Below are 12,168 nucleotides of genomic sequence, written 5' to 3'. Positions count from 1 at the left end.
TTCAATTCTCTCCTTGTTTCTTTGCTTCTTCCTTCCCTTTTTTCTTCTCTTTCTATTTTTCTTTCTTTGCTACCATGAGCAGCAAATGTGGCGGCGGAGGCGGTGGAGGTGGCGCTGAAGGGTCAAGGGTTTCGATCCCTGACAATGCAAAGAAAACGATCCTAAGCATAAGGGAGATCACAGGGAAACAACACAGCGATGAAGAAATCTATGCAATCCTCAAAGAGTGCTCTATGGATCCCAATGAAACTGCCCAAAAGCTTCTTTATATGGGTAAAGTCATTAATATTTAAAATGTTCTTTTTTTTTCTGGACTTGTTTATCTCTTCTCTTAGTGTTTTTCGATGCCCCTTTTAGGGTTTCTCGATTCCTATTTGTTTGCTGGGTTCATGCTATTGTTTATGTGTGGATTTTTGTTTTGAAAAGCTCAAGAAAGTTGGGATTTTTGGGAGGTCGCATTTTCATGCTTTCTTATATTTTTGCTAATGGAAAATGAATTGCGCATTTTTTTCGAGTTGTTGATTTCGTGTTTTTCGGTTGGAACGGTGAAGAGAGTTGGGATTTTGAGAGGTGGGATTGGCTTTTTTTTTTTTTTTGTGATTTTGCAAATGGAAAATGGTATCTTGGGTTTGTTTCTTTGAGGAAGGATGTTGTTTGGTTCTGGGAAATGGGGTTAGATTAAAAAAATTCAATGTATTTATTAACATCGCGTCTTATTACCAAAAAAAAAAAAAAAACTTGCGTCTTTTATTTTGATTTATCAGCTGCAGAATCTGCCTTTTTATTCAATTTTTTTCCTTAGTTGATTAGAGGTTTTAATAATTAATTTTATAATTATACCATCTTAATAATTTGATAATCTTATTCAAACTAACATATCAATATTCTATAATTCACAGTTTTGATCTTATTTCCGTCCTGTTGTTTTGTTGGCAGATACATTCCATGATGTGAAACGGAAACGCGATAAGAAAAAGGAGGCGAGTGTTCTTTTCTTTTCAATGGGTGAAAATAAGGCATTTCTTTATTTTGGTCTTCTGTGCTTTTACCTTGCAGTTAGAATTTCTTTTACCATTATTTCTGTTGGTTTTACACGACATAGGTCTTTTACTTGTTTCCTTACCGAAAAATAAGAAATAAAAAATGCCAAACTGTTGTAATGTTTCAAGAGTACTACATGCTAGAATGCCATTTAGATGGTTGTATTTTTGGGGGTTGAAATTTGCTTTACTTAGCTTGGTGAATTCTGAATTATAACTGAATTATTCTTTTATGCAGACAGCTGGTACACAAAGACGAGGAGGCTGTGGCAGTCGAGGGAACTATTATACATTATCTGGCAAAGGTATTCCTTCTCCCCTTATGTTTATGCATCACTGTATGGACCTGACATATTTTTTATTTGTAAGTTGCTAATGTAACTAGTCTTGTTCTCTTAAGATGCTGGAGGTGGAAAGAATGCATTTGCTAGAAGGGAGAATGGGGTTAATCGTACCGCTGATAGAGGTTCTATGCCTTCGCCAGCATCTCAGAAAGTGAAAAATAATGCAGCACTGCAAATGACAAAGTAAATATGCATATTGGCATAATTTTGTTGTATCTAAACAAGACTTCTATGTACTTGTTAATTTTAATTCTAGAGAGTACATTTATATCTTACCTTATTTTGGTTCTTTTACAGAACATCAACTGCTATATCCAATGGTAGTACAATTTTACCAAATGGGATCTCCAGTCATGGACGTGGACCTCAATCATCCATCAACGGTATTATTAGTGAAACTAAAGACAGCTTACCTGTAAACAAGCCAAAAACTATTTCAGCTCAAACAGCTGTTAGAGAACCTCCTGCCCCAATTCCTGCTCAGTCCTTTGGCTCTCTGATCAAAGGTCAAGAGAAGTCTGCATCAAATTTGAGTACCTCATCAACTTCTGCCACCTCACCAATAGTGTCACGGGATTCTGTTGCTGTGGATACAATACAAAGTGAAGTTGGACTCCAACAAGAAGCTGCTGAATTAAATCGAATTCAAGGAAACAAACAAGTTCGTTGGGATATGGACATATCTAAGACTGAGAAAATGGCGTCTGAGGTTTCAATCTCAATGCATGGAGAGGAGGAGCCCAGCAAATCCGAGGTTGCTGAACAGGTTAAGCAGTCCATGCCTGTAGAGCAAGGTATCACCTCTTCTGTTTGTTCCATGATACCATAAAATATAGTGGTCTATGGTAGTTCATATTATCTTTATTTAGTTTTAAAGGTCTTTCTTATCTCCTTATAATGTTCAATATTGCAGTTTTAAAGGTCTTTCTTATCTCCTTATAATGTACAATATTGCATTCATGGGAGGCCTCTATAATTACTCCTTTTCTCTTTGGCAGTGGGTTGGTATGGTGTTTGATTCTATGGCTTTGCTGTTCCATTTCCCTGCCATAAAGATCCTGTTTGAAAATTCTGCACAAATCTTTGCAGTTTTCCTTGTATTGCAAGTTGTTTCTAGGTCTTGCCATCATTGTTGCTTTTTGAACTGCCTTTCTTCGAATTGCTTTTCTTTCTTTTAATGAACGGCAATAAGTTCTTACTAGGCGTTAATGTTGCTAATTCATTGATTTATTGTTTTATTGTGCTCGCTGCTTTTGCCTAGATATTGATATAAAAATTGCCTTGTGCACTTTTTGGTGTTCTCTTTCTCTCTTTCTATTGGTGATAAACTTGGTTCTTGTTTTTGAAACAGTAGTCACATCTGAGGTTGCAGCTGTCACTGATAAAGCCAATCCTCAATTGCTTGCTGATTCAAATGTTCACAATGGTCAACATGTTATTTTTCCTACCCACTTCCAAGTTTCTGAAGCGTTAAAAAATGGCTTAACTTTTGGAAGCTTTGATGCTAGTTTTGGACAAGTATCAAAACATAATAATCTCACTGATTTGGAGATTAACACTGCTAGGCCTGTTGAAACTTCTCAGGGTGTTGATGAAACTGTTGGAGAGCCATCTTCTAGGTTGGTGGGCTTTAGTTTCTACATTTATTAGAACTTATATTTTGTTCAATGCAGCGTTATTAAGGCATGCGGCCAGTTGCTGCGCCTTAGTGACAGACAACAAAAGTGCCTTAGGCTGTTTTTCAAGCAAGGCACACTTGATCAAGAGCACACTCTTTTGTAAGGCGCTAGATGCAAAATCCCTCCCGATTGGAGTTCTCTTTAATTTATTATTTACAATGAAAAAAAACCAGACCTAAGGTTAAACCTGTTAACCAAGAAAAGAAACATAAAATTTTGCATGCTTTATAAGATAAACTGGATCGCTCTTTAGAGTTTATCATTTTAGATATATATCTTAACCTTATTTTATGTGCATACACAGACGTAGAAAGACAAATACATATTCGGCCATAGGCATGTTCTTTTCTATGCCTTGTGCTTTAGGCAATGTAATGGTTCTAGTGCTTAGATTGCATCAATACTGGTTTGATGTTTTATTTCCCTCTGCCTGAATGTTATAAAAATCCTTTTATTCATCTCAAAAATTAGTTTTGAGGCATTGGTAGTTTCTGAGTTCTAATTTCTTCTTTAGTTGATTAAAGCAATTACATAAGCCATGGAGTGACGGATAATAGTGACCTGATGTTTTGCCGTTCAACACTTTTACATCAAGAAGAAAATAGTTCTGTTGCATCTTCTGGTGGATTACCATGGAAAATCATGTTGGATGAATATCTGTAGTATAAATGCACCTAATTTGCTGTTGACACACACACACGATGCTAGAGTATTGGGGTCTTTAAACAGTATTCGTAGTTTGTCTAATTTGTTTCTATCTTTTAGATCTTATTGAGCCTTTATGATTTCTGCAGAAGTCAAGGTATATTACCGGCTGGTGAAGGGGGCAATGCTGATCAACAACAAGCTCCTCGTGAGTTGGAGAAAGTGACTGAATCAGATGGCAATGTTTCATCTGATACCAACTTGAAAGTTGATCAGTCCAATCATGAAATGCATCTACATCCAGATAGTAATCAGAGCACCATTCCAAATGTGCCATGCTACGGACTTGGTTTCTTGCCAGCATCCACGACTAATGTTCCACAGTTTGATGGACCTGAGGCTCGACCCCATGATGTTTCTCGTCTTACAAACTTCATCGTAAGATTTGCTACTTACTCATGATAGTCATTTTTTTATTTGATTGGTTGTAGCACTCCCTTGCATCTCCTCAGATTGCTATAGTATGCTTCTAAAACAAGATTTAATTGGCACTTGTAGTGTGGAATATGATGAGAAAAAGTATCAGCTATCATACGCTCCCATGAACTTCAGAAACTTAAAATTATCTTTTTTTCTGTCATAGTGATATCAAATGACAGTATGTTTATATTATGTTATAATTACATGCTCCTTACACTTTAGTTGTCGAATCTGTAGAGTGGTAATCCTCCAGCTCCATCTGGCAGTTCAACTCCACCTATTCAGAGCTCTGTTGCTGCAGCCCCACAAGCAGTCCATCTTTTCCGGCAGCCATTTCCACCTAATTACTTTCCATATCCTCACTATCTTTCACCCTTTTATATGCATCCAATGCATCAATTTTTAAACCCCACTGGGCTGCCTCAGCAACCTTCAACTGGCAATGTATACATGCCACCCGGAGTAACTCCACCTGGGGTCAAATTCCCTCTCCCACAGTTCAAGCCTGGAACTAATGCAGGAAACCCTGCTCACCTTGCAATTCCATCTGGTTATGGTCCATTGACTTCTCCGCCTATTGGTTTCAATTTACCTCTTCCATCGGTGACTTCTGGGAGCTCTAGCAGCAAGGAGGATATTGCAGCATTGCAGTTGAAGGAAAATCAAATATACACAACTGGACCACTGGTTAGTTTTGCTGTCCCTTTCCCTATCTAATGTGTTTTACCATGATGGATTGTATGTGTTGTAGTTTGAGGGGTTTTTCTTTTAGCTTATATGCTTATACATATAGTATATTATTATATTGTAGTACTTTTACTAGCAGGTATAAGTTAATTTTAAGACAATGCTCTGGATTTTATCTTTTTGGCAGAATGAAAGTTCAGCTCTCTGGATGCCTGCACCAGGGCAAGATTTATCCAACTTGCAGGTTAATTCTTTATACAACCTTTCCCTTCATGGTCCACAGCTTCCTTTCTCTCCTGCACAGGCTGGTCATGGTGCCTTTGCCGGACTTTATCAGTCACCGCCACAAACAATGGCTGCTCCTTCCAATGTTAACACCTTATTACAACAGTCTCAATCCACAGCTGCAGCTGTCGGATCTGTAGGTCCACCATCTGGCACTTATCAGCAGCCTCAACTTGCACAGGTAAATTGGAAAACTAATTACTGAACTCTTAAAAATCTTAAGAGGACAGCAATCTCTAAAAATCCATTTGAGGCACTTTTTTGGAAGGTAAAACACCGAAACTCTGGCTTACTCTTTGAATGTATATATTAAAGGCGTCTCAGACATATTAGAGTAATGTCTGGAGGGGAAAATATGTTTGTTGCTGACTTGTTTTGCCCTTTTCCCCCCTCCATTTCTGATAGTGTTGTTGTTCTGGGTAGCAAACCTTTTGTTTGTTGTTCAATTGGAACGCTTATTATTCTCATAAGAAACTCTATAGGAATTGAAGAGGTCAACTAGATTAGGTGGGATTTTGCCAATTTTTCCTTCTTCTTTTTTTTATAATGTCGCCTGTATATTAAATTTTGAATTGAATAGGGAGGTAACATCATGATACAAAGCTGCAATTGGTATATGAGAAGGTTCTATTTCTGTTTAATTTCTTTCAAAAGCTACCTAGTATGTTCCCCCCCGATCTTGATCGTGTTGTTGTATGCATGTGGTGTAATACAGCCGACTCGGCTTGAGGTGTAAGATGCTTTGAGTTCGAGATCCATTAAGTTTTCACTTTGAATCTCGACCATGAATTTGAGTTTAAAGTTAAAACTGTTTGATTAGGCTTTATTATGATCATTTACTTGGTTTTTTATTTTAACACGATTATTAAATTTGAGAGAAAAGGGGGAAATCCAAGGAATACTTATTAGTGGGTTGATGCGAAATTCAGCAGACAGATCAGATTTTGGGAAGAGTTCATTAGTGATGTAGATAAAACGTCTAGTCTGTTTTGTCCCAACTCATTCTACTCTAGAAAGAAAATATTCATAAACCACCCAGTTTGTTTTATATTTATATCAACACTTTCAACTGTAAATTCAATGCATGTTATAAGACGACCTTATAAAAGTTGAAAGAAAACCCTAACTTGAATTATATGAAAAAGTAGTGTTATAAAATTGGTATATTCAATAAATATTCCAAGTTGGGCTAATTCGTTGGCCGTCAGATTTTTGGTAGAAAACTGACTCGCTCCACTCTTCTCTGCGCATTTCTAAATTTTCGAGATTGTGATTAATTTCCTTAGAAAATAGTACCTATAATAGTAAGCTTATATTTTTATTCCTATAAACTGTGTAATTCAAGTGTTTTTGCTAGGTTTTTTTATCAAACTTCGAATGATGGTGCAAATGAACGCTTATCTCCAGTGTAATCTCGTTAATTTGGTTAAATATACCAGTAATTTAGATATCAATGGGAATCTTGATGCAATAATTATTGAATTGCACTTGCAATGAAATATTGTTCTTAACCCTTCATAAAAGAAAAAAGAAAAGAGTAACTTTCAACGAGACCATCGGTTCAGCCATCTATCCCCACACGCTCCACCTTCTAAACTGTCATATGATGGTTATGACCAAACATGATTTGAATTGTTCGATAAATATATCTGAAATTTGGTAGAAACCAAACATGGTTTGTAATTATTGCTTTCCGAACATTATAAAAATACAGGCTTTTCCTGTCTAACTTCAAAGTTCACATAACTAAGTAATGAACAAACACCCAAGTCAAAACATCGGATTCCTGTGATACGTTCAATCGTATTGGATTTGCTGCTCCAGATACTCATTTTCCTTCATAATGGCGTCAAGGTCAGCTTGTAGCTTGTCTTCATTTAAGCTTCGGGAAGACACGCCTGCTAGTTTCTTTTCAAGATCAGCTATTTCTCTTCGAATTCTGTCAGTCGTGAGAATTTTCTCAGAGATTTGCTCAAAGCTATCATGGATGCTTGTGAGCAGTCTATAAGCTTGTCCCCGGTCTGTGTCTTTCTTTGCTTCTCTGCATATACACACAGTTCTTTCTAAGGAAAAAAAGCATTATCTAATTTCACTTTGATTTAACATGTTGCCTAAATTAAGGCTACAATGCTGGAAAAGGAGGGTATTATGAGAGTTGCAGTAGCAGTCGGCTCATACCTGAAGACAATTTCATCTATGACAGCATAGGTGCGATGAAGGCTCTCCTGAATGGAATTGCTTTCTAATTGGAGTGTCCTAGTATCTCTTAAGATTCGTTCTATGTCAGAATCGAGTTTGCCACTGTTTTTTGTAATCTCTTTTATCCGCTCGATATAGGATCTCCGAGATGCCACCTCGGGCTGCTTCTTGAAGTCTGCGGCAAGTTTCAAGTGTTCCTCCTCCCTATAAAATTACCAAGATACAAAGAATTAAGTCAAGGCCGGGTGTATAAATATTCGGGTAGAAGCTAGACCATTCTCTTGTAAAGTTTTTGCTGCAAAATATATGTTACTCAGACTAGAGTATTAGTGTCATACTGTCATATGTATGCGTCTGACACTCATAACTGGATCTGAGGAACATAGGTAGACTCTACTGCAGGAAATGACCTTAGATTATACCGTTTAATCTTGAAGCTAAGCTTTGGTTCCAATAGCCTACCTTTTTCTAATTTCAGATGAGGTCAATTGCGTTTCTAGCTCGATTTCTCTTAACTTTTGGAGTTTCTCTTGAGCCTCCGGAATGTTTGCATATAGATGTTCCTCAAGACTTCTTTTTTTCTCTTCAATAGGTTTTCGGACAGCATCCCTGCAGAGGGAGAAAAAAAAGATGCCAAGTTAAAGTCAACACTGATGCTCTCATCTTCCAATTGAATATCGAGAATCTTTTCTTAGTAACAACTTGTGAACAATATTTTATACCACTGCAACTCCAATTCGAGAATATTATGCTTTTTGGCATCAATCCGTTTGTTAAGTTGCTCCGGGAAAAACTCCATAGGATGATTTTCATCAAATGCCATATCTGCTGCCGCCTTCCACAATTCAAACTCTTCCTCAAGATGCTGCATTTGCAAAGTGTTTGCACTTAATTCCTCCTTTAGTGCTTTTTCTTGACATAGCAAGTCTTCCTCTTCATATTGTATCTGGTAAAAGAATGGAGATCAGATACACTTCATACACAAAATGAACAACTTATTGTTCTGAATCCTGTTAAGAAGCTTGAGCTTGAACCCAAATTCGAGGCTTGAAGCTCATTTTGAGTTAAATAGAGTTTTACTTCTAAAGCTCGAGGTTGCTTTGAGATTAAAAGCGAACTACTTGAGTTTGCTCAATTAAGCTCATTTACCAGGAAAAGCAATGAGCTTGGTTCTCATGCTTAAATTTAAACTACGTATTAAAATAAACTTAATTAGGCACACGAGCTAATCAACTCAAATTAAGCTTCTAAAGCTTCAGCTTGATTTGACAATGACAACTGAAATCAACATTTTTCGGGCTGAAGCTGAATAGCTTGTGCATATATGCCTCCTTTACATATCTAGTCATCAGTCCCGTATCTAAATTTAAGCCATTTAATTTTTCCTAAGACACTATAATAGTATAATATACTAGTTACAAATTAGAAAAATGCATGTCCTAATTGTAGGCTAATATTTACTTAAAATTTAATCTAGTCAAATAATGCACCTTGGAGTTTGTCTCTTTGGGACAGGTTGAAACATGTTCATCTTTCTGATGTGCAGTTTCCTCATGTCCGGATGCACCACTTGAATCCACAACTTCGGCAGTAGACTCGCTAAATAGCTCATCCTGCAGTATATCATGCACCCTAAGAGGGTCATGGACAACAGCTGCATCCCCAGCCTTGAACTCGGATGATTCCGATAGTTCATCTACTCTAAGATCTTTCAAGATAGCTTCAACCTTTTGAAGATTCTGATCAACCTCTTCATTATCTGAATTCTGTGTAACAGATTCAGAAACTTTCCCGAAGTTATCCTCCTTGAATTCCTGTCTCAGCCCAACATCCTTTTCCCCAGAAAATTTTACAGCTTCAGATGAAGTAGAAAGCTTCTCCACCAAAAACCTTACCAACTTATGTAAGTCCTCTTCTGATGGATACAAGAACTGCCGTAAGCAATACATATAATCTGTTCTAAGCATAATTTCATAACAATAAGAATAACTATAACCAGAATCAAAGTTTTATTCATGACAGCTTTTTAAAAATTTTGTTTATTTTATAGTGCATGAAATAGAGCTACAAATCTGGATTTAACAAATATCCAGATTCATCTGTCCCTAAATTTTCCTTCAATAAGAAAAAAGAACCAAACAGATTTTTCCACAGAAAATATCCTTTCTTTTCAGGGCATAATTCAGCTTAACAAATCATTTCATCCATAAAATTAACTTCTTATCACTATAAACTCCAAAATATTATAAAATTACCTTAAAATCAATATAATTAAACCAACCCCATTCAAAATTCGGCTCCATATTTCCTATAATGATTAAAAAAGGTAAGGAAAAAAAACTACCTTGTAATAGTTCATGTCACCAAGATAACCCAGATTCTTAAAAGCCAGTGAGACGTCGGAACAGATCTTGAACTTGTCGGCGATGGAGACAGAATCTTCAACTGAAATGGGGAAGGAGAAGTGGTTTTCATCGTCGTCATCGTTGTTTCCGAGGATGTTAAGTGATTGGCAGCAGAGGGAAATCAACGTCGTCGGAGTTAATTCGCTAAACGACGAAACATTCTCCGGGATCGAAATGCCGAAACTGCTTAAAGATTTTAGCAGAATCTCTTGAGACTCTTCCATTTTTTTTTTTGGCTTTTGAGCAATGAGCAGCCCTGATCCATTAAATTTAGGAAAGAGTACTGTGAAAGCAAATACTACTACTAATTAAACCCTGTCGTTTTGAAGTTGGAAACAGATGCGCTGTCGTTTGATTTGATTCAACTTGCTATTAATGGCAGTATGGCACTGTTGTCTAACGGGACCGGACCGGTCGGTCCAACGAATTTAACCGAGAATCTATCAGCATAATGGTTCGGTTGAAAGGATTGAATTAATCTTTGAGGAAATTATTTAAAATCAACGAAAATTGAAAAATCTAGATAAAAAATTATGGATTGAATCGATTTATAAATATTTTAATATTTTTAAAAAAATTTAAATTATTTAATTAATTATTATTAAATAAATAATTAAACTAATTAAATTAAAAATTCGATGATTAAAAATTTGGAACATTGTTTAACACTAAGGGGTTAAAATCTTGGTCTGGTTTACCCTCTTTGAGACGGGTTTGTAATCCTAATGGCCTTTGTATTGTATAAAACATTGCTCCCCTTTTTTCAAAATTTTGTTTGGTAGGAATTAAATTATATATTTTCACGATAATAGAAATATAATTTTATCATTTTAATAGTTTGTATCTTTATAAATTTTAAAGAGTTGAATCAATTTTTTATCATTTTGGGGGTAAAATATAATTTTACCATTATTAATTTAAAATTTTATAAATTATAAAGGGCATAAATTGAAAGTTTACTATTCTAGAGGGGGTCATGGCCCCTGGGTCTCTTAGTGGTTCCGCCACTGCCCTTCTCATTTATTTATAATCATTTATTTGTGAAGTAACTTTTAAAATTGCTAATAGAATTATTTCTTTTTTTAAATTAAAATTATAGGGGCAAATCTTATTGTGTGTAAATTTTGTTATTTTTCTATGTAAAAGATATAAAATGACAAAAATGTTGGTGTGTAAGGATAAAAATGAACTCAAGCTTCAATGTGTGTATCAATACCTTTTTTTTAAGGTTTTATTTGCCCTCACCTATATCATGGTGTGCGAAAGAGTTACTGGCAAATGAACATTAAGAATACTATGAAGCTCAATGATTGTTGACGTTCTGTATTGACAAAAATAATCCACAAGTATTGAGCATAGCATAGCAAAAATATCAACTTCTATAAAGAATTTCTGCAATAATTTTTTATAGAACAATCTAGGAATATTAGAAATTTTAGAAGAATAGTAAGAAGCTTTTGATGTGTTTTTGGCGTACCATACAAATGAAATGTCACTCTTATTTATAAGAGTTCTTATCTCTTTCATAGACATAACTATTCAATGGGTACCTATTAGGATAGTCACATCTATTAAGAATGAACACAATTATTCATTACATATTACTTGAATAATCATAACTATTTGTTTATAATCAAGTAACATAACTTTTAGTAACAAGAGACATAACTCATGACTATGGATAGTAACAAAACTTAGTTAATAATTAAGTGATACAACTTTTGGATTACTTGTAACTTTTCATTTGTAACTATTGAAAGATTATAAATATTAGGAAAATGTTTCAAAAAATATTCTCAAAAAATACAATTTACTTTGTAAAGAAAGGACATTTTCATTATTAACTGAATTGGTATTTGATGGAATTATGACATCAATTCAATTAAATGTATAATATATAGTATAGATGAGTAACTGGTACACTTAAACGAATATGTTGTTTTTTATAAAATAATTAAAGATTTAGGTGGAAATTTATGAAATTTACCGACATATATTGTTTTTGGAGAGAGAAAGGAAAACACGTCCTACAAGGCGCATTTTCACTAGGACGTGTTTTCATTTTGTTGAAATTTTTTTTTCTTGCGGTTGAAAATTTGAAGTTTATAGATTTATTTATCTTTATTTGAGATATACATTGTTATAGTTTTGTTGGATCTAGTGCCCTAAGTGTAACATTTTCATCTAAGTACACTTGTAATTTTTCGAACAAATTGGTTAATAAAATTATTCATGAATTACATTAATACTTTGTATATTGTCCTCACATGGTTTTTGCATGCAAAGTAAAATAGAAGCAAATGTTGCTCACTAGTTGTCTAATGTTTAACTAATACTAAGCAGTATTACGTGGTTGGATCGTAATACTAGTTGTCTAATTTTTTGTCTAATGTTTTTCACTAGT

At 35.1% G+C, this 12,168-nt stretch overlaps 2 protein-coding genes across 4 annotated transcripts; one reads left to right on the top strand and one right to left on the bottom strand.

Annotated features, from left to right (window-relative positions):
• LOC105782518 (GBF-interacting protein 1-like) lies at positions 1-5,801 on the top strand. 3 transcript variants are annotated; one of them, XM_052626149.1, is made up of 9 exons: positions 1-273; positions 937-1,016; positions 1,279-1,345; positions 1,441-1,567; positions 1,682-2,178; positions 2,739-3,003; positions 3,858-4,146; positions 4,426-4,875; positions 5,063-5,801. In XM_052626149.1, the coding sequence occupies exons 1-9, from the start codon at positions 75-77 to the stop codon at positions 5,363-5,365; spliced, it is 2,277 nt and encodes a 758-aa protein (XP_052482109.1). In that variant the 5' UTR covers positions 1-74; the 3' UTR covers positions 5,366-5,801. The 3 variants fall into 3 exon arrangements, with proteins under 3 accessions (XP_052482109.1, XP_052482108.1, XP_052482110.1); XM_052626148.1 differs by having other exon boundaries at positions 2,736-3,003; XM_052626150.1 differs by having other exon boundaries at positions 2-273; positions 937-980; positions 2,736-3,003.
• A 1,005-nt stretch (positions 5,802-6,806) lies between these two features.
• On the bottom strand, positions 6,807-10,029 carry LOC105782519 (uncharacterized). The gene is made up of 6 exons (XM_012607301.2): positions 9,704-10,029; positions 8,850-9,290; positions 8,082-8,305; positions 7,822-7,968; positions 7,339-7,563; positions 6,807-7,201 (listed from the first exon to the last, which is right to left on the bottom strand). The coding sequence occupies exons 1-6, from the start codon at positions 9,986-9,988 to the stop codon at positions 6,958-6,960; spliced, it is 1,566 nt and encodes a 521-aa protein (XP_012462755.2). The 5' UTR covers positions 9,989-10,029; the 3' UTR covers positions 6,807-6,957.
• Between the last annotated feature and the right edge of the window lie 2,139 nt (positions 10,030-12,168).

The sequence above is a fragment of the Gossypium raimondii genome, chromosome 13, assembly GCF_025698545.1.
Source record: "Gossypium raimondii isolate GPD5lz chromosome 13, ASM2569854v1, whole genome shotgun sequence".
Classification (NCBI taxonomy): domain Eukaryota; kingdom Viridiplantae; phylum Streptophyta; class Magnoliopsida; order Malvales; family Malvaceae; genus Gossypium; species Gossypium raimondii.
This window is presented reverse-complemented; position numbering and strand designations above follow the sequence as displayed.